At 39.7% G+C, this 22,961-nt stretch overlaps 2 protein-coding genes across 7 annotated transcripts in view; one reads left to right on the forward strand and one right to left on the reverse strand.

The window, feature by feature from the left end:
• The window catches only part of LOC140549228 (chemokine-like protein TAFA-2), a 43,577-nt gene extending 37,258 nt beyond the window's left edge, over positions 1–6,319 (reverse strand). Inside the window, exons 1-4 of one of the 4 annotated variants that reach the window (XM_072672650.1) lie at positions 5,734–6,319; positions 4,911–5,140; positions 4,628–4,691; positions 4,058–4,284 (exon numbers count right to left, since the gene is read on the reverse strand). The gene's annotated coding sequence lies outside the window, so the exon portion shown is untranslated. Of the gene's footprint in view, positions 1–4,057; positions 4,425–4,627; positions 4,692–4,910; positions 5,697–5,733 lie in introns of those variants that run through there. The other 3 variants (XM_072672651.1, XM_072672653.1, XM_072672652.1) reach the window with 3 other exon arrangements.
• Positions 6,320–6,549: 230 nt separating this feature from the next.
• Positions 6,550–21,285, forward strand: LOC140549225 (NACHT, LRR and PYD domains-containing protein 14-like). 3 transcript variants are annotated; one of them, XM_072672642.1, is made up of 12 exons: positions 6,550–6,656; positions 8,260–8,357; positions 8,560–10,302; positions 10,651–10,815; positions 12,889–13,068; positions 13,580–13,762; positions 15,196–15,420; positions 15,673–15,711; positions 17,814–17,981; positions 18,940–19,113; positions 19,868–19,914; positions 19,989–21,285. In XM_072672642.1, the coding sequence occupies exons 2-12, from the start codon at positions 8,290–8,292 to the stop codon at positions 20,627–20,629; spliced, it is 3,633 nt and encodes a 1,210-aa protein (XP_072528743.1). In that variant the 5' UTR covers positions 6,550–6,656; positions 8,260–8,289; the 3' UTR covers positions 20,630–21,285. The 3 variants fall into 3 exon arrangements, with proteins under 3 accessions (XP_072528743.1, XP_072528744.1, XP_072528745.1); XM_072672643.1 differs by having other exon boundaries at positions 19,868–19,918; positions 19,989–20,068; XM_072672644.1 differs by lacking the exon at positions 19,868–19,914 and having other exon boundaries at positions 19,989–20,063.
• Positions 21,286–22,961: the final 1,676 nt, after the last annotated feature.

The following is a 22,961-nucleotide window of genomic DNA, read 5'->3' on the forward strand; positions in this document are numbered from 1 at the left end:
TATGCAACATGTAATCTGTATTGTGTTGTTTCCTCTCACTGTCAGCAACGTTTGTTTATTGTTTTGCTTTTTTTATTTTCAGCCTCCAATGGATAATGCTTCAAACCCATCCTGTCATGCCTGCCGCTGCTCTGTATGTACGGAAGTATAAAAAATAAAATTGTTCATTGTTGTTATAACTGACATGACTTAATTTGTAAACAGCCAAAAATGCTTGTTTGAATACTCTGCTCTCTTCAGCGGGTTAGGATTGTACTATGGGCTTATTTAATAAATAACAATAAAATAGAAGGCTATGTCAGCAGGCATAATATGAAGGCTTAATAGGCAAAAAACAATCTGCACAACTGCAAAAAAAATACTTTTCCACCAAGAAATTTAATTTGTTTAAGGCATGCTACTGTTGCCAAGACCTTAAATAAGAACAAAGACTGTAGAATACTGCAATAAAATGTAAAACTTATATTTTGAAATAAAATAAAGAGCATAAGCCATGTTAAATAAACAACCCTTTGCCTTAATTTTAGCACTTTTTAAACAACTTAATAAGTGTAAAAGGTTGATAGAATGAGTCAGTCCACCTGATGGTTCGTATAAGCAGCATAAACATCTATTACCAGCACAACTGATAATCATGTGACACATTAATCCAGAATTTAGCTGTTGTGAGGGAGTCATAGGTGAACATCGAACACCACCCAGCTAGGGTAGATTTTAGAACTGGATCAGATTTCTAAAGCGTACAATACCACAAGTCCAGGGTCCCTGACTTACTTCTGAGAAATTGCTGCATTGTACGTTTTGACGTAACGCCACCTTCTAGCACACTGTTTTTTATTGATTTAAAAAGAGTTAAAAGGGTTGTAGAAAGCAAATGTTTTAAATGGCTTTCATTGGTGGGTGTCCACTCCATTAATGCCGCAACTGAACTAAATTAAATAGTGTTTACATCATAGTTCGGGCAAAGCTACACAGATGAAAATGATTCTTATGACGCAGAGAAACCTGCTGCCTCGGATGAAAGAAGAAAGACCTGAGGTGTTAAAAAGAGCTTCACAATAATAAGAGCTTCTGTAATCCTCCCTCTCTGCTGGATTAGGAAACACTGACACGCTGTAATTAGAGTTTCCTGTCCTAAACCGTGTGGTGATTTCCAGGCACTGACAGTCATATCGTGCTCTTGCTGAGGCTGCCATCCAACTCTCAACTCTAGCCAAAGTGAGAGCAGCATGGTGTACCATTTAAACCATCATTCTTTTTATCTTGGGTATACTGTATAAGTGTAATCACCTGTAATCGCCTATCATTGTACTTTTATAGTACATGCCAGTATTTTTCTGCATATGAAGACTAGGCTAAGAACAGTGTGCAGGCCTACATTTTTAACTGCATGGATATTATAAAAATGATCAGTTACATGATCCAAAAATAATTAATAATAAATCTAATAATTTAAAAACAACAATTGTTTATTGTTACATTGTTCAAAACATATCCTGGGCACATTGAATTGGGGCTTATCCAGATGCTGCTAATGTACTGAATTATTGTGTTCACTCACAAAAATGGATCTGGAAATGTAACATGGATTTTTTTGGCCTCGTTTAATCTCTTTGGCATCATCTGCAATCTATGACTTGTGTCTTGGAAAGTCACCAAGTACACAGTCCTGTGTGTATATGTGTCACTCGGCCACAGACTGAAGGGGTGAAAGGATGGGTCAGTAGAAGACTGCTTATCTGCATCACCTCATCAGAGGCATTTGACAACTCCTTTCTGTATACAGGTGTTAACATGTCACAATTTGTAAATCGTAAAATGAAATAAATAAATAAATGCCACAGTTTCATTGTTAATCAGAGAATCAAACATTACAGGACCAGGAACGTCAGGCTATCCTTAGAGTAGCATATATATATATATATATATATATATATATATATATTAAAGTGTTGCTTTATGCCATGAATGCATAAAAACACCTGGTCTATTCTGAGGATATATACGAGGATATATGTTTAGCAATTTCGTACAGTTTGCTACATTTTCATTCATTTTTCATTTTACTCAGTCATAAACAGGGGAGAGTGAAACTTTCAAGTAGTTAAACAGGTCCTGGGTTTGTGGTCACCTAATATTCTCAATGTAATGTTTTCTGTAAATTCATCCTACCAGTGTCTCTGATTACTGATCCTGAAAAATCTGAACCTGTATTATTTTAGTCCCTCTTTTGGTGGCTGCAATACGGCATAATTTCTAAGCATGTACATACGTAACTCACAGTGAGATGCAGCCAAGCTCCCCTCTATACAGCAGGGTTCATTTTAACACTGTTACAACTAAGTCTCTCTATAGAAACAAATCAAATTTGTACTATGGCTGTCATAAAAAGCTGCCTGTCTCATTGTGCTGATCTTGCTGTTCTACCTTGTTTAAATGTCTAAGTAGGTTAGTTCTCCAAACTACATTGATGGAGTATTTCCGTGGTGCAGTTGCTGCTGTGTTTTAAAGAGATCCACTCACACATCTACTTGCACCAATTAGCAATGACAGTAAAACCTCTGACAGGTGAAGTGAATAACAGTGATTATCTTGTTACAATGGCACCTGTCAGGGGGGAGGGGGTATTTTAAACAAAAAGTGAACAGTCAGTTCTTGAAGGTAGTGTGTTGGAGGTAGGAAAAATGAGCAAGCATAAGGATCTGAGCCACTTTAACAAGAGATAATTTGTGATCAGATGATTTGGTCAGTGCATCTCCAAAAAATGTGGCAGGTCTTGTGGGGTGTTCCAGATATGCAGTGGTCAGTACTTACCAAAAGTGCTCTAAGGAAAAACAAATGGTGAAGCGGCAACAAGGTCATGGGCTCCCCAGGCTTACTGATGTGATCAGTGGAGGCCCTAACTTGTAACTTAACAGAATTGTAATGTTAAGGATTTAATGTTGTGGCTGATTTGTGTATGTATATACCTCATAAATTGTTATTGCACATATTTTATCTCTCAATATTACTACTAAGTCTTGTGTGCTGACATGTTTTGCATGCTGTATGTTGCACCCTGGCCTAGAGCTTTCACTGTCAAAAGGGACCAAATAGGTTCTTAGAAGCGAAGCCATCAAATAACCACTGTTGGTTTCACAAGTAGTCTTTTAATAGATAGTTCTTCCTTAAGCCGCTGATGTCCATGTTTTCCATATTGTTCTTCTTCACAGCAAAACGCAATTCACAGCAAGTTTATAGACCCAATGATTAAAGGTCAGTACCTTTAAGTTTATAGTTAGCAAGTTTATAGACCCAATGATTAAAGGTCAGTACCTTTAATCATTGGGTCTATAAACTTGCTGTGAATTGCATTTTGCTGTGAAGATCTGAGGTTTAACGGAAAACAAAAGTCCCTATTCTGAATATACTCACAGCTTTCACATTGATTGTACACCACATGATGGACTGCAGGACTTACTGCCACACCAATCAGAAATGTAGTCCTTCAGACACTAATGTGTGCATCACCAACTGATTAAACAACCAGGTGAATTCCAGGTTTTTTTTAGCATTTCAGTGCTTTACAAATGTTTTTACAGTCACGTGACACAATTATACTATAGCTAAAGTAGTCCTGTCTGTGACACACCGTGGTTATTTTTGTTAGGCGTGTCTAGTTGTTTAAACTAAGTAACAAGCAATACGCTATAAGGAAACCAAAGTGGCTCTTCTATGGCTTTACTCCAAAGAAACCTCTTTGGCACCCTTATTATGCGTGCGCCTGTCAGTAACTTTCCCTGGGAGCCCCTGTCTGATTTTTCATACTGCTGGTGTTGGAATAGCCCTGCCCTACCCAACCCAACCCAGTGCTTCTCATTCTGCAAATACACTTGATTTAGCTCATCAGCTCATAGAGCTGGGTGTGTTGGTAGGGGGGAAACTAGAATATGCACCCTTAGCGAGCTAAAATCCCACTAGCTTAAAAAAAACAAAAACACAGCACTGCTAGAAGTTAGACGCGTTAGGAACTTTTTTCCTCCGCGTTTCCTTAGTTCAGATGAAGCTGGAACCGTACCTGTGCGCTCCCGGTGCCTAGTCCATTGGATCCACCAAAGCCTGGCCAGTCTTCTGCGGCGATGTTCTACTCAGCATAGTCCGTCTGGGTCAGGGGCGCATCGCCGCGGCTCACATCGCCCTCTCAATCCGGACATGCGTTTATCCAGCAGAGGTGCTCGCAGCACGAACCAGCAGTGTTTTCCCTCAACGGCGTGTGTGTGTGTGTGTGTGTGCAGTGTATGTCGCCTGTTAAAAAAAACAGCAGTTACGAGCGCAATCGAGAGCAGCCCAGCAGAGCGCTCAGGAGGCAAGACAGCTCTGAATAAGGGTCACGCTGTTGTTGGGGGTAACAGATCCGCAAGCAGTGATAGGCTAGACTCGGTTAGACTCTAGCCCCTGCCTGCCCACCACTGACAACCTCCACACACACACACACACACACACTCAGAACTTCTGTCTGCGCTAGGCACATTACATTGCACTGCACTCCCTCATCTTAGAGGTTAAGAGGTCCACATCACCATTAATAATAACAATAAGAATAATATTATTTAATAATAAAATTATTTTAAAAATATCTTAAGCTTACCAGACACTTCATTAGGAACATTCCGGATAGGGCTTCTGTTTGCTCTCAAAAAAGCTTCAATTATCTGTGGATTCCACAAGATGTTGGAAACATTTTTCAGGTTTTTATTCTTAATAATTTCAAAGCAGATATTTAGTTTTATATTTATGTGTACTTTTACATTCAAAACTCTAGAATTAGTCATTCTCAATCCAAGTCTATGTAAACTTGTTTTATTAAATCAAACATATTGTGTAGTCTTTTTTGTGTTGAAAGATTTGGCATGTTGCACCTCTGATAGTACCCGATTAATGATGTCAAAAAAACAGATTTTTCCTGAATTGCTTCCATCAAACACCTGCAAAAAAGTGACAGCATTAAAGGTTATGCAAATCATTGGGGTACCTGTAGAGTTTGTTTGTGCAATAACATTTCTATATAAAACTTACATGTTTCCAATTGGCTCTTGGCATCATCTATTTGCATACTGGGCGTGCCCTACAGTCATCTACACTTACATCAATATGTTGTAAGCTGTAAGAGCAAGTTACAGTTTTCTGTGTTACAAAGTGTGACTCTGTGCTGGCTGTGCACTGTAGTGTTCACTCTTGTGCTGTCACAGGACAGATAAGTTTGGCTGCAGAACTTTGTGTTATTATTCTATTTAATGTGATTGATAATAGTAGAAAATAGAAATAGAAAATCTGCAAAATAATGGTCTCTAAAGAATATTTAATGAAAAGTTCTGTGAATGTTGTGCAATTTTCTACTAAATATGAATTACAATACATTAGAATTCCTGAGGTTTTGTTTGGCAGTCATTGTTACCAGACATTTGATCGACATTTCAGCGGTTAGAGCGCCGGGATATCGATAACAGGGTTGTGGGTTCGATTCCCGGGCTCGGCAAGCTGCCACTGTTGGGCCCTTGAGCAAGGCCCTTTACCCTCTCTGCTCCCCGGGCGCTGGAGTTGGCTGCCCACCGCTCTGGGTGTGTGTGTGTACTCACTGCCCCTAACACGTGTGAGTGTGTGTGAGTGTGTGTTCACTACCAGATGGGTTAAATGCGGAGGACACATTTCGCTGTACAGTGTACACTGTACAGTGACAAATACATGCACCTTTACCTTTACTTTATCTTTATCAGTGTGGTCTTTTTGTCAGCTCCAGCCACTCTGGCCATTCTTTATCGACCTCTTTCATTAAAAAGGCATTTCCCTCTGCAGAACTGCTGCGTACTGAGATCATCCTGATAGTTGGTGTGAAGGTTACCTGGAACTGCAGGATTGTTTCTGCGTGATTTTTTCTGCTGCCAAATCTATTTATGCAGTATCATTTTATTTCATGTCAGTAAAGAACTATTCCTGGAACGTGTTAAAGACATTGCTGAGCGTTCTTATAAATTCCTAAATATGCTACAGTGCTACAGTAACTATGTAATATAATCTGTCATAAATCACAGTCACATAGCGGCGATCATCTTGTCCTGGAACAGGCTATAGATTATTTATGTTCCGGTGGCGCCATCGTGTGGTCATAGTTTTTACTCATTTTTATGGTCATGTTTTATTACTCACTGAAGGTTGCACTACTTATCCCTAAACAAATACTTTTTATGCCGTTTTAAAATAAGTCCACGCCTTAAGTATTTCCACCTTTAGACAGTTTAGACAGATTTAGTTAGTTAGAATAGTTTTAATAATAATAGCAATACTACTGATAATAATAATAATAATAATAATAATAATAATAATAGGAAGAAGAAGAAGAAGAAGAAGAATTGAAAGTATTTTTTAAATTATTATTTAATTATTGAAACTTCCTATCAAACGTTACTTGATTTTACCTGATCTGTAGCTCACGGTCAGCTAAATGTACCGGCAGAGATTGCTTGCATGTAAATCCATAAGGCTAACAATCAGACAAAATCACAGGAGGTAGGAAATAAGGAAGTTTAACATCTCCTATTTAGGCGTAGCTCTAGTGACACACACTTACCACACAACCCAACGTTACATCTTTATTCTAGGGCTAAAAGACGATTTCTGAGGTAGGCAACATTTGCAGTTGTTTTCGGGTTAAACGATGTGTTCTAGTTTAGCGCTACATCCGTTTTAATGCCGTTGTCTGTAGTTCGCCGTCAACAAAACCACCCATGAAATAACTCGTTAAATTGTATGTAGCTCTGCCACCTGCAGACATTATCGCTTTATCCTTCCAATGTTTCTGCCTGTGTCCTGAAAACGTTGTGGGGTGCTTATGTCTGACTATTGAATAACTCGTTCATTTGAATCGACTCTTTTCCTGTCGTGTGCGAACGTGTGCGTTGTGTGTAACCGTGTGATTTCGACTCGTTTCTGAAGCGAGGACGAAATTGCGTGCTGATTGTCTTTCTGTGTGCCTTTTCTCGTTTTTGCCTGATGCGTAGCTCGTTTCATTAAATACACAGGTAAAGAGAAAGGGTGTCCATGCTACAACATAAAAAAACAAACTCAACGAAGGCAGTAGATGCAGCGTAGGTGTTTGACTTAAACCTGTAGCTGTGTGCCTAGTATATTATCGATCTCCAATCTAGATCTACAAACATCTACATCTACAAACGGCAAAAATGTGCTACGTTTTGTGTGTGTGTGTGTGTGTGGAGTTTCGCGAACAGTGACTCGAAGCCTTCCTGACACTGCTGTGTCGAATCAGTTGTCTGAAGAACTCCCTGCTCTGTAGCAGTCATTATAGTGTCCAGGGAATCGACCATTTTCCAGTCCATACATGGTCAAAATCTAAATTCAAACTGCGCCAGCCCTCAATCATACATCTATGTTGTAAAGAAGACGTTATTGTAACAGCTCAGCATCGGCAATCTTTGCCAGAGATGGCCCAACGTTTACATTTCGGATGTGTGTGCCACTTTGCCACGGTCAGTAGTCATAAAACCAATCAATCAGACGCAACTTTGTCTGGATTAGTGCCAGAGTCTGGACTTTAGGAGCCACTCTTGTTTGTATGTGGTCGAAGGGAGTACTAGGAGAAGATAAAGCAAATCCTAAAAACGTTCATATAAATATACGACCGTTTCCTGAACGTTATAAGAACGCTCAGTAATGTCTTTAAAACGTTCCAGGATAGTTCGCATGTAACGTTGGAGAAAAAACGTAAAAAATGTGAAAACACGTGACGTGATAGTGATTTACCTCACAAAGTTATTAGTTAGACAAACACAAACATCGGAAACGTTTCCTATATAAAAAAAAAACATCAGTTTTTTATACAATACAATCACACTGATATCATACTGATACATAATATATAGTAAATGTCATTTACTAGAAAATATTATTTTCAGAATTTACACAGATAATAAAACAGCTCAAATGAAGAACTTATATCACTTTTTAAAACATAACTACCAAATACAAACATTCTAGTGAACACTTGACAGATTGTCAATTGTGTTTATCCAGCATTAAGCCTAACATAAAATAAAATAATAATAAATAAAAATCAAGTGAACAATTATCCTAGTGGTGATGTAAGACAACACTTGCACTGCATGTAGACACCTTAAGAATGAGAAATAGCTCCTTAATTCTTTCTTTTTCTTGTGATGAAGGAATAGTCAAGGCCACAGTGTTTGATTCTTCTTCTGGTGTGAACAGGTGCAGTATGGGCCCAACCATACATCTTTAATGATAAAGCAGCAAGCACCAACAATGGCAGGAGGTCAATCTGATGAGCCTCTATGTGTCCATATAAGGTAAGACTGCATCACATACCTCAGAGAAGACTTTAGAACTATGACCTGCAATAGGTTAAAACATTTATGAGCACAGCTGGTGGTGTGGACACAATCTGTTAAAACCTACCAGGATACTTTCTTAGCTGGACTGTGTTCAGAAAGGATGAGTATAATGAACAGTTTCCAACATATTAATCTTAATGTTTTCCTTGCCTGCTAGTGAGGACTGCCTTGGTGAACGGACCCACGTACTCCGATCTTTGTTGAGAGACAGACTGAAGAAGAAGTACCAAAACACAGATGACTATGTTCCAATGAAACTTTATTTATCCCAGGGAAAGAATAAAAGAATCCAGACTGAACAAGTGCCTGAAGGCCTGAAAGTCACTGTAAAGGATTTTCTTAAAGATGAGAATGTAATTGAGTATGATGACCTCTTCAAACCATGCCCCGTCACAAATGAAGATGTCAGGACTGTTTTGATGAAAGGGATACATAGGGTAGGTAAAACAACTGCTTTGAAGATGTTTATGTTAGACTGGGCGGAAGGCAGAACACATCAGGACATCACTTTCGTTCTACCCCTCAGTCTCACAGAGCTGAGCTCGCTGAGGACAAAGAAATGCAGCTTCATGGAACTTTTAGGGTTGATCTTTCCAGAGCTGATGGACAGCGATATTCTGAAACATGCCAGAGTCCTCTTTGTGCTGGATGACCTGAAGAGCTGCAGGGTCAAACTGAACTTCTGGCACACAAAATCTTGTGGTGATCCAGCCAAGAAGCTGACGCTGAGCGCACTGCTCGTAAACCTTATGAGAGGGGACTTCTTCCCGAAAGCCCAGATCTGGGTAGCGTCAAGTTCAGAGGGATCTGATTTCATCCCGTCTAAATATGTGCAGCGAGTTGTTGAGATTCAAGGCTTGGATGATGTTCAGTGGGAAGAATATGTTAGAAGAGCTGTGCGTGACAGTAACGTAGCTGCAACAGCAATCGTCCATGTCAAGTCATCAAATAATCTCTACTTCATGCGTTCTCAGCCAGGCTTTTGTCAGATTGCTGCCACTGTGGTAGAAGAAGTTATCACAAAGATGTCGAACACGGAGCTACCACTGACTTTAACAGAGATGTACACACATTTCCTACTTATTCAGATGAGAAGAAAGGCTTCAAATGGAAACGCTGAGGCAAACCACATGAAGACTGATGCTGAGGAGATCCTAAAGTTAGGCAAACTAGCATGGCACACACTTGAGAATGACTATTTGACTGTGTTTAAAGAGGATCTGAGAAATAATGATATGGCTCCATCATTTGCAGCTGAACTCTCACAGAAATGGCCTGCATTTCTTAAAGAGGAAGAACTAACTCAAGAGAAGGCATATCACTTCACCCATCAAAGCACTCAGGCGTACCTTTCTGCATTGTATGTGGCTGTGAATTATGAACCCAGCCAAGGTAATGTGCTCCACTATACACTGACAGAGAGAGCAAAACATCTGTTAAAATCAAGTGATGCTCCCCGTGATATGCACAAAAGAGCCGTGGATAAAGCTTTGCAGAGCAAAGAAGGCACATTTGATTCCTTCCTCATCTTCCTCCTTGGAATATCTGCAGGTCCAAGCTTCAGGGATTTGTCATGTTTTCTTCCTGATTCTTTTAAAAGAGGGAGCTCAGAGACGATTGTCCCTTACATACTAAGGAAAATTAAGAAGAGCTCATCGCTTGATGTATCTAATACTCTCATCCGCTGTCTTGATGAACTGAATGTGTCTTACACTGTGGGTAAAAGTAAAAGCCAGAGAAAAGTCCAAGACAACTTAACACCCTCAGAGTGGTCTGCATTGTCAAAGACCTTGCTAAACTCTGAGGATCAGCAGCGAATATTTAATCTTAAAGAATATCTTAACCCAGAAATGGCTTTTGTGAGAATGTTGCCGGTTATCAAGGCCTCGAGAATTCTAAGGTAGGCAGAATTCTTTGAAAGACTGCTTTGAAAGTCCAGCAAACATTGTGAATGTTTTCCAGCAACCATGCAAAACTGTAAAAACTGAGCTTTGAATAGTTTTTAGTTGCAAAATGTCAACTATCATCTGTGCATATGATTCAAATGCAAATGATTTGAAAGAAACAATATATAGATAGTGGGTTTTATGTGGTTGCATAGTCCTAGATAGTCAAACTGTATATGTTGATTTACACAATTCACTTATTTCTGTTGGTTAGCATGGCTAGTAGGTGCTAGAATTCTCCATTCTAACATTTGTTTAAAACTTTTGATAAATCATGTCTCAACAATGTTTCTCTGGTTTAGACTCTGTGAATGCACAGATCTGTGCTGGATGTTACTAGCCTCTGCTCTGAGATCACCATCCAACAGCGTAAGAGAAATTGACATACAGGATACCATCTGTGAAAAAGGAAATATTTGGTTATCTGAAGCACTGAAAAGTCCCAACTGCAAAGTAGAGATCCTAAGGTGAGGTTATGAATATATATATATATTTAATATCACAATTTCAAAGGATGTTTACAGGGGCAATTCTGAAAATAATATTTATATTAATACATAATAATACATAATAATAAAGTACCATAGCACCTTTGCTTAACATAATGAAATGAAGTCTACACACCTAAAATAGTAGTTGTACTGTTGTTGTAGTTGTAATGTAGTTTGTAGTAGTACTAAAAATCGTGCCCAAAATTTTGTGCCAATTAACTGGTTATTTATACATGCAAAAACAATATATCATAGATGTATATACAGTGGGGAAAAAGTATTTAGTCAGTCACCAATTGTGCAAGTTCTCCCACTTAAAAAAAATTAAAAAAATTTGTCTGATTTTTAAAGAATTTATTTGCAAATAATGCTGGAAAATAAGTATTTGGTCACCTACAAACAAGCAAGATTTCTGGCTGTCACAGACCTGTAACTTCTTAAGAGGCTTCTCTGTCCTCCACCTATTACCTGTATTAATGGCACCTGTTTGAACTCATTAACAGTATAAAAGACACCTGCCCACAACCTCAAACAGTCACACTCCAAACTCCACTATGGTGAAGACCAAAGAGCTGTCGAAGGACACCAGAAACAAAATTGTAGACCTGCACCAGGCTGGGAAGACTGAATCTGCAATAGGCAAGCAGCTTGGTGTGAAGAAATCTACTGTGGGAGCAATAATCAGAAAATGGGAGACCTACAAGACCACTGCTAATCTCCCTCGATCAGGGGCTCCACGCAAGATCTCAGCCCGTAAGGGTCAAAATGATCACAAGAACGGTGAGCAAAAATCCCAGAACCACACGGGGGGATCTAGTGAATGACCTGCAGGAAGCTGGGACCAACGGTACAAAGGCTACTGTTAGTAACACACTACGCTGCCAGGGACTCAGATCTTGCAGTGCCAGACGTGTTCCCCTGCTTAAGCTAGTACATATCCGGGCACGTCTGAAGTTTGCTAGAGAGCATTTGGATGTTCCGGAAGAATATTGGGAGAATGTCTTCTGGTGAGGTGAAACCAAAGTAGAACTGTTTGGTACAAACACAACTCGTTGGGTTTGGAGGAGAGTGAATGCTGAGTTGCATCCAAAGAACACCATACCAACTGTGAAGCATGGGGGTGGCAACATCATGCTTTGGGGGTGTTTCTCTGCAAAGGGACTAGGACGACTGGTCCGTGTACGTGAAGGAATGAATGGGGCCATGTATTGTAAGATTTTGAGTGCAAACCTCCTTCCATCAGCAAGGGCATTTAAGGTGAAACATGGCTGGGTCTTTCAGCATGACAATGCTCTCAAGCAGACTGCCAGGGCTACAAAGGAGTGGAGTTTTGTTATTGACCAAATACTTAATTTCCACCATTATTTGCAAATAAATTCTTTAAAAATCAGACAATGTGATTTTCAGAATATTTTTTCTCATTTTGTCTCTCGTAGTTGAGGTCTACCTATGATGTCAATTACAGGCGTCTCTCATCTTTTTAAGTGGGAGAACTTGCACAATTGGTGACTGACTAAATACTTTTTTTTTTCCCCACTGTAACTTTTACCTTTAATTGTCTTTCACTATTAGGCGGATTGCTAATTTTGAGATACACTCATTATTTTGAGATGCTAAGTAATTTCTTTTGAGATACTAAGTTATACTTTTCTAACTGGTATGGGCTTTCATACGTTTGGTATAATTGTCCTGCTGGTATAATTGTTACTGTATGTCCTTCATAGCAATTGTTGGCCTATCTGCAGCTTTCCTCACAAGTCTACCTTAGCTGAGATGATGAGTTTTGAAGGGTGGCCTTTATAGACAGATATCTAGGTGGGGTATTTCAATCCTTTTAAGAGGTTCAAGGTATTGTGCAAATGTTTCCTGCAATTGAATGACTCAATGAATGAATCAAATGATAGTATAGCACTTAGTAATAAAGGCTATAGGGAACTGTGTTTATTCTACATTTGACTAAACATAATACAGGTGAGTTGCTATTAAAAAAAATGAATTAATTTGTTAATTTTTGATGCTAAAACACAATCATTTATGTGTTACTTTTAGAACACCACACTGTCCTAAACATGATGATTCAGAGACGTACCCTCCGATTTTGGCTCTTTTATCTAACCCATCACATCTAAGAGAGCTGGACTTGAACTTCAATATGATTGTTAATGACAAGACACAGGAAGACCTGGCAACATTATTAGTGGTGCCTGGAGCTCATCTGGAGAAACTTGTGTAAGTAAAGTTAAAGGCAGTGTACACTATTCTGAACTTGACAGCAAAACAAAAACACCCCCCTCCCCTTCAGTACTGCTTCAGAAGCTCCATCTTAAATTCATGAACATGCATTGCCAAGGTAACAAATGTATAATAAAAAAAATTGGGTAAAAAAAAAAGTAGGTTTAAATGATAAAGAGTCTGTAATATTTTAAAAAGGTCCTCATAAGGTACTGTGAGATGTTAAGAGTAGGTTTTTCCAGTGTGTAATATTAATGGAATTCCTGGTCTTCCAGTGATTAAGGATACTTTTCTTGGCCATGGCAAGTGCATTCAGTATGGGGGTGGTGCATTTGGTCGCTATTGTTTGTCATTAGGAAATTATGAATTTGAATATTAGGAGTGCCAGATGACTGATTTGACACATAGATGCCCTCTTACATATAATGTAAGATATAATTCAATACAAACTTATTTTACTTTGCATGTAAATCTAAATGGCTTGTTTATGTTGCTATGTTCTCCTCAGGGTTCATTACAGCAAGCTTTCAGCAAACTTCTTCAAGAACTTGGCCACAGCTCTCCGTAGCGATACATGCTGTCTGAATGAACTAGATTTGAGGCTCCACTACGGCTTTGTTGGTGATGAGCGTGTAATTCCACTACTGTCGGAAGGATTGGGAGACAGCTGCTGCCAACTTAGGGTTCTGAGGTAAAGTAAAAAAACAAGTAGGAAAGGTCATGTGCTTTCCATATTTTAAACACATGTTTTCAGATATTTGTTGTCACTACAACATGGTGAAACCTAGTGGCTCCAGAGAACCATCACACTGGGTCTGCAGAAGTGGGTGTTCTTATTAACCTACACACAGCTTCAGTGCGCAGGCACAGTCATCATCTGTGGTGTAGATGTAAGAAGTGTCTGAAGTCTGAAATATACTCATATGCATTTGTTTGCTTGTTTAAAAAAAATCACATCTCCTAACTTGCTTTACAGGCATTCATATCTAGTAATTTGTTTCACACAGACAAATCAATACAGTTTAAAGACAGTGGGACCATTATGAATAACTAGAAGCACTTTTATCCCAGTAAGTGTTATCACTCTAAATAATGCTAGAATGTTGTAATTTAGTTCCAACTTAAATGTTTAAGTAAGGTCTATCCATGTTTTTTTTTTTATTTGTTCATATAATTAATGCCATCATTAGTTGCCAATGATGCCAATGCCATGACCTCTTAAATGCCATCATTAGTTCCCGGCTTTTTCCCTCCCTGGTATAACTTAAGAACAACTCAGCTAGTTTGCACTGCTTCCCATGTAGTTACTGATAGTAGTCCTTAGGGTGTAATATGGAGATGAGACTGGTGACAATGTTACGTGCAGATAGCTGTCACAATTTGTCACGAGACAGAGGCGGACATACTTGCAGGATAATTGTTTTAATACAAGACAAGAAAACAGAAACCAAACAAGCACAAAGTTTAGCAAAATAAAGAACACAAGACTAACAGAAACACATGCACAACCGACCACATGCACAACCGAACACATGCGCAAGACCAGACAAGGAATGACTGAAACAAAGGGGTACCTTGGGAGCACATGGCAAAACCAAACAAAGGCAGACATGACAACTGGGGCAGGCATGGCAATAGCAAACATGCCTTGACTGATTAACTGCATCTGGTGTTAGTAATAAGTCTAATAGTAAGTAATAGTTAATTTGCCTTTGTTGGCTGGAACTGTACCTTTAAAATATGTTCATGACCATAGATATATATCACTGCTGTCCAAATAATAACATGAATCTCCAAAATGTAACCTTTACAGAAGAATGCTAAAACATTCTTAACTTTTAAGAATGTAAAGTGTCTTTATTCCAGTAATTTTAGATCATGTCTCATTTATATATTATATATATATATATATATATATATATATATATATATATATATACATTGAAAAAATGGAAGTGCTTATTTTTTGTGAACAGCAATGATCTGAACGTTTGACTTGGCTGGATCATATTATTTTTCACTTTAAAAATATTTCACATTTACAGCATTTAGCAGACACGCTTATCCAGAGCAAAGATTTGTCCTTTCATTCATTTGCCTTTTTTGTCTTCACGGTCTCTCCAGACTGGCAGATGGGTCTATAAGACAAACAGGATTTACTGCACTGGTCTCTGCTTTTTCCTCAAACCCTTCACACCTAAAGGAGCTGGACCTGAGTTATAGCACACCTGGACTTGAGGCTTTTCTTCAGCTTTGCTCTTTGCTGGGGGACTCGCGATTCAAACTGGAGACGCTGATACTGATTAACTTGGAATGGTGGGACCATACAAACCCAACTTTTACCTTCAGGTTAGTTTGCACACATTAATCTGTAATTTCATAGCACATTTCACCACTTAGTATTACTGCACTCTACCATTAGACCATCTTCATCAGCTGTTGACAGTAGCTGTTTAATCATATAAGTTATTTGTCTTCAAAGACAGAACATTTTTATGCTAACTGAAATATAAGTTTGGGATGGTTGTAATATGATGTAAAAAGGAACTCTACAATGAATGGATCCTTACCATGGTGTTTCACCTTTCCCGTTTCATCCAGGAAACCAGTGAGCACTCCCCATTTTGGAGGATTGCAGAGGTAAATGATCAACTTCCCATAGTATTTAACAAAGCCTAAGACTAAGACAATAAGACTGGCTTTACACAGTGCAATTTTGCAATTACACTCTTACACAAAAGTTGTGAGCTCCTGAACTTCATAAAATATATGTTTCATGAAACAATCAAAATGTGGTAATGCATCATGTGATCAAGTCAAACATTATTGTGTGAAACATTATTGCATAACATGGAAAAAGACAAAGGTTTTTAAAGATCCGGAAGCGGAGTTCACAAGTTCAAAGTTAAAGGAACACTGGCTACACTACCTGGACGTGACAGAAAGAGGAAGCTATCACAGGCTGCCTCCAGATTCCTGAGGAGGCAGGTGGTCAAAAACCCTTGAGTGACTACAAAAGACCTGCAGATTAGGTTGCAGTGAGCACTAAGGTTTCAGTTTGCACATTCAGTTCAGTTCCATATGTGTCGGAGGAAACAGGTTCTAGTCTTGGGGCTTTGCTAGTAATTGGCCTTCCTAATTTGGTAGAAAATGGAGATTGCATCTGTGTATATGTAAAATAGAATTTCAATCCTAAAATGCTTCTTTAATTACAGTGCTTGTAACACAAAGCATGCATTGTTATCCACTGGCTTCTTCTCCTTTTTATTTTTTCAGGATCAATAAGTCAGTGACTTACTGTATTTTCTATGTTTAATGCTTTTTAACAATATTAAAGACATGTTTCCTTTTCTCTTTAATATAACTGTAATGCTAGGGTCTCCAGAACCTCGTTCTGTGTGTCTGTGTATCTATTCCTCTCCAGCTCTTTGTCTGGCTGTCTATCCCTCTACAGCTCTATGTCTATCTCTCTATCTTTCTCTCTGCAACTCTATCTGCCTGTCTACACCCTACAACCAGTATTTCCTTCAGGAAATGAATATCTAGTTTGTATTTGTGGAAAGTAGCAGGTGCTAGCAATATAGAAATCACACTTTCGACCAGCTTAATTAAATAAACGTTTACACAGTCTTTGTGTCTGTGTAGCACACTGAGCATGGAGAATAAAGCAGAGCAAAACTTGTCTGAGGATGTGAGAACCAAAATTGTAATACAGTATGGATAATCCCAAGATTTTAAGTTTATTTCCAGAGAACTGAATGTTCTAGTGTCCACTATTCACAACATCAATAAAAAGTTTACAACCCATGGCACTTACCTAGCTAAACTCACCTGGATGTGGACAGAATTGATGATTGCAATCAAGCAGACCTGCACACAAGGTACAACAGTGTCAGCTCACATTATTGGTTGCCCTTTTAAATGAAATATGATGCTATGGTATGAGACTGTTGACACTGGCTGGAGTTTGCAGAATCTACCAGAAGAAGCCACAGTCCTTCTGGAAGAATTCCTTGACAAAAATAGCTTATTGGTAAAGCACATCATTGTACCATTTACAAGGTAAAACAAGGCCAGTCCATACAGTTAAACATGGTGGATATTCAAAGATGTTTTGGGGATGTTTTTAGTTTGTTCGATCAATCAGCATGCAAAAAGTAAAATATTTTAAACAGGCCAGCATTATGATATAATACAATAAAACATGACATCCTGTAACACAGTACAGTAATATGCACTGTGTTGTTGCAGCCAAACTAGTGTACTGTTTTTTTTTTTTTTTAAATGGGTTTGAGTAAATGGCAGGTTAAAATTATGTGGCATGCAACAACTGCTTGCATGAATGTGTGTGTATACCCATACATTTCTATAGAAATTGAATGAATGTGTAGAGGATATAATGTAATCCTTTTAAAATTATTGTGCACAATTATACTATTGCCACTATATGCATGCTTGATGACACCCTGAACACCACTAGCAGCAGCGAACAAAATCCTGGAAAGTATTTTTATGAACTACCACCTGAAAGACTGGTTTTTAGGATTATCTGTTCTTTAACCCATATACACTCTGTCGTTGTGCTGAATAAATTAAATGGTGATCCAATTAAGTAAACATTTTGTAAACATTGGTATTTGAAAATGTATGTATTATGTGTTTTACAAAATTCAAGAGAGACATTTTTTTTTAGAACAACTTTGATATTTATGCATTCTTTTGTGTTTTTGTGCTGCTGTTAGACAAAGCACTGTTGTCCTGATGAGTGAAGCATATAAAGCCCTGGCCTTAGCCCTTTGCTCATCAAACCTCAGAGTTCTGGACCTCAGTAATAACTGCTTTGAAAATTCCATAGTGGAGCTGCTTTCAGCAGGACTGGCCAATCCTGCATGTAAACTGGAGGTTCTCAGGTGAGTTTGAATGAAATGCAAAAAATAATTTGTGTCTTGAGGCAGATGGGCTACAACAGCAGAAGACAGTGACAGGTTCCACTTCTATCAGCCAAGATCTGAAAACTAAGGCTGTGGAATGCACAGGCTAACCAAAACTGGACAGTTGAAGGCTAGAGAAATGTATGGGTCAAATAGGGTCAAACCTGCCTTGTGTCAAAAGTCCATTTGCTTGCCATTTTTTTTCCCCAAGTGTTTTTTTGTCGGGAACACCCTGGGAATTTTTTTTTTGGTTTACTTGCTTTTCTTTTGCCAACAGAAAGCAAGTTACTGCAAACAAAAACAAAGAGTATTAACACATAGGTAATCAATATTTTCATCCAGAAAGAAGTATCAGTACCATACATCAGGGTTGTTTGTGGACTGATTGCTTTTTTCACTCAAATACCTACATGCGCTGTTGTGCTCTTTCTGCCTTTTTTGTATTTTTTCTGACAAGGGCCCCATTATGCTTTTCAAAGTAGCAGTTTTGTGATCATGGTTTGTGGATGGCTTGCTGCCACTGAAGGAACTTTGAATTCACTGTGAATTAAATGCACCGTATCAGAATTCCTCAAAAGAATGTCAGGTCACCTCTCCTTGATCTGAAATTTAGCCTCATATGTCACTATGCTGAGGCAGTTTTGTCAGAAGGAGTAGGTCAAAACAGAGTTGTCACATTGTTTTGTGTTTAGTTATATTACTTTCATTTCTCAATAATGTTAAAATGAAGTTCAAATGTTTATATGTTTAACACAAAGGTGTTCTCAGGGTGTGCAGGTTTTTTTTACATGACTGTATATGAACACAGTCGCTACTGGGTTCGGTTAATACAGTATTTAGCAGTAAACACTTCTAAATTGACATGAAAATAACTCGTTACTTAAAAAGTAACTTAAGTTCTAATTTGTCACTGATTGTAGTTGTGTGTCTTTTTAAGAATGGCACGATGCAACGTCTCAGGGGTGGGAGCTGCTACACTGGCAAATGCTTTGCTTTTGAATCCATCCCACCTGCGAGAATTAAACCTGAGCTACAATCCAGTAGAAGGAACTGGCTTTGAGCAGCTCAACTCTCTTGGAAATGACCCAGCAATCAAACTGGAGAAAATAATGTGAGTATGAGGAAGATTGTCAATTGTGTAGCTTGGAGGCAAAATAAATAACATTTATTAGCAGAAAAAAAAAAAAAAAAAACAGGAGGCAAAAACAAAGACCAGCAAAACTACAAAACTAAAACAAGAAACAGACTGAATACAAAGAAACCAAGCCGCCATGATGAACTATCATGACACATGCACACAGAGAGACTGACAAGGTACACATGGGGATGGGACCTGAGACACAATGATAAACTGAATAGAAGACTGGACCAGGGACACAACAGGAGCTGATTCAGGAGCCTTGAAAGGGGGCCTGACGAGGTTATACAGGAGGTTGGGCAGGGGGTCGAAAAGGTGACTGGACCAAACCAGACAGGGGAACAGGGACAGAGACAAAACCAGAAACGGGCACAGGAACACACACTGAGATGGGAACCAGCACAGGAACAGGTACAGAAACAAACATAGACAAGAGCCCAGGACTGGCAGTAGTCTGAGGTAAAGCCTGAGAGATGGGACGACCTAGGAGTCAGCACAGGAGCGGATGACCTGGCTGGGTCGTGGGTCTTTGCTACAGAGGCCCTGCTGGTTTAAGAAACCAAAGTCAGGATCTGCTTTGATCTGGAATTTCACTTCCTGTTTCTTTATATAAAGTTTCATTGTAAACTATAAGTCATTGTAGTGTTTGTTGTAATAAAACAGTGTAATTAACCAACAAGGCAATTTTGGGATAGCTTACTAAAGTGTTCTTGTCTGTCTCCTACAGTGTAGAGGGGTTTGGAGAACGTCGCAGCATAGAAGAGCTTTGCCGATGTAGGTGTGCATTTATATGGATTGTAGTTGTGATCTAAGCCATTTAAAACACATTGTCTCCTTCCTCTGCTTAGATGATTGCTCACTGACTCTGGATCAGAACACAGCCTCACAGAATGTGCAGGTGTCCAATGGGGACAAAGAAGCGTGGCACTACCAGCCCTACCATTTCTTATATGACCTCCATCCCTTTGACCTGCCTCTCCCAGAAAGCCCAGAGACGTTTAATGTGTTGTCCCAAGTGATGTGCAGAGAAGGGCTTGCTGGTCGCCACTTCTGTCAAGTGGAGTGGTTTGGAAGGTTTGCCACTATTGGGATGGCCTACAGTGACATGAGTAGGAAGGGATGTTTGTCAGCCTGCACACCAGGATACAACAAGAAGTCCTGGGCAATTTCAGTCAGCACACCCTATCCGTTATTGCAGGCACTTCATGATGGTGTGAAAACTCGAATTCCCGATCGCTCACCCTGGAGAGTCGGGTTGTACCTCGATTGGTCTGCAGGCATTCTGTCCTTCTATGACATCACACGAGACGAGGCTGAACTCATCCACACATTTTATGCCAAGTTTACCAGGCCACTCTACTTGGTGTTCCACATTTCTGCTGGGATACGCCTGCTGCCGCCAAACCCTGGCCCCGTCTGCATCCATGATCACGATCCCTGGGGTATGTTACGAGAGTGCAAGGGCTGCAATGGATCAAAGGCAGGATAACTATCACCAATAATGGAGTCCTACTCCTACTATTGTTCTTTACTCTTCTTCTGTTGTACAATATGTAGTAGGGATGGTGATAAATACTTCTGAAGAACAGATTTAAAATATTTGATACCATAACATTACTATGTCAGAAACATAAGGTGTGAAGTCCTATGTCCTATGCACTTATTCAGTAATCTTAACTGATCACACATAGGAGCACACACCTGGTATTAGAATAGTTACAGTACAACTAAAATGTACTGTACTAGCTATTTTGACAAAATTAATAAATGCCTTAAGTTCATTAGTTATTGTCATGATCCACTTGGTCTGACAGTGACCAGAGAACACTCGCAGGGGATGGACCAAAGCGAGGAGTTTGATAGCAATAAGCCATAAACAAAACAAATACAGCAACAATTACCAGGGATAAGGAATAACTTAACAAAATCGTGACAAACAATACTGGGCAAAACAAAAGAGCACACCTGGGGCTGGCGAGGCACTAGGGCTGTGCTAGCTGCCGGGGCTGAGCCAATACCGCTACTCCGAAACATAACCTTCCAAGCCGAGCCTGGGGAAACTATGAACTAGGCCTGTCACGATAACAATTTTCTGGACGATTAATCATCTCCTAAATTATCGCAATAAACAATAATATTGTAATATGCAGAGTAAAATGCGATGTCTTTTATCTCCTTCAGAATGCCGTCTTTCACTTCATTATATAAAGCTGGAATGGCAGAGAGATGCATGTTTTCTTTGGTAATTCGTACTGCCTGTCAAACGTTTTCAGCACGTTTTTGAATGCTGGTTTTTCCACCGTATTTAACGGCAGCATCTCTTTGGCTATATAGTCAGTTACACCATTTGTAAACGTGCGCCATTTTACGCCATCACGTTTATATTTACACTGTCGAGCAAAGGCATCCGTGATAGTCATCTGCTTGGACGCCCCCTCTCCAACCGGGTTCTTTGTTTCCAGCTCGGAAAATTGAACTGGATGGTTGTGCTTTAAATGTGCTCTTAGGTTAGTTGTATTACCACCTTTTGTTGCCACTGTTTTTAGACAAAGACGACATACCGCCTCGTTAAAGCTGATGGGCTCTCCGCGCTCATTTGTCTTAAAGCCAAAGTCAAGTGGGTTTATTGTCATTTCAACTACATACAGAGTACACAGTGAAACGAAACAACGTTCCTCCAGGACCATGGTGCAACATAGACCGTGCATACAAGACACAAGTGCAACACAAACAAACAAGTGCGGACAGACAACACAGTACAGACAGAGGATAATAAATAATGACGGTAGTGTGCAAGTTGTGCAATGTGCAATAAATAGAGTCCAGTGAGGTAGTAACGTTATTAGTGCAAATGCTTGTGCAAAAAATGCTTCCCATGTTATCTGGGATAAATGGTTGGAAAGAGAGAGAGAGGGGGAGAGAGAGAGAGAGGGAGAGTGTAAGATATCAGTTCAGAAGTTGAGTTGTGTTGAGGAGTCTGATGGCTTGGGGGAAGAAGCTATTGCAGAGTCTGGTCGTGTTGGACCGGATGCTGCGGTACCTTCTTCCTGATGGCAGGAGGGAGAAAAGTGTTCCCACACTGGAGCAGTGCAATGTGGCTTTATAACCAAGTCCATCTTGAATTACTTCTCCAAACTTTCTTTCTGGATCTGTGTAACTTTTTTGCAAATTCCTATTAGCCTCGAATATGTTCGCCAGCCAACACGCCTCCTCCTGCGTCTGCCTCCTCTGTGTGCAACGCACGCGTTTCCTAACCGATAGATGTCGCTGTCTGGCCCAGACACGTCTTCGCCTTAGATAGGGAGCCGGCGAGAGAGCAGCACTGTGCGCCTTGCAGAAATCTTGCTGCGTTTTATTTCTAATGTAAACAAACTCGCGCGAAAACCAATTGGCTATTATCGGCATCTGCTAAACTTATCGTGGACACGTCCATTTATCGTACGAGAAGTCGATAATGTAATTATCGCGGCAGGCCTACTATGAACTAAGACATAAAGATTAGCGCTAGTCAGGCGCGTTGAACTTACAAGACTTGAAGGCGTGAGGAATCAGCCGCCAAACCTAGACGACTGATCCGGTCCGACGGTGAGGAGAGCTAACTGCTGAAACGAGCTGGAGTGTCGCTCACTCCCGGAGCTCCTGGACCCAAGCTCGCTGAACCTATAAAGCCTGGCGAGAGATCGCCGCAGACCTGCAGTAGTTCCCTAATGGACCCTGAGACGAGAACTGCCTAGCTAGTTAGCTTTCCCTGCTAAGCTAGCTAGGTTGAAAGAGTCCTCTGTACGAATATGGACTCTACAGACTAGACCGGTGAATCCTGA

Source organism: Salminus brasiliensis, chromosome 2, assembly GCF_030463535.1.
Source record: "Salminus brasiliensis chromosome 2, fSalBra1.hap2, whole genome shotgun sequence".
Classification (NCBI taxonomy): domain Eukaryota; kingdom Metazoa; phylum Chordata; class Actinopteri; order Characiformes; family Bryconidae; genus Salminus; species Salminus brasiliensis.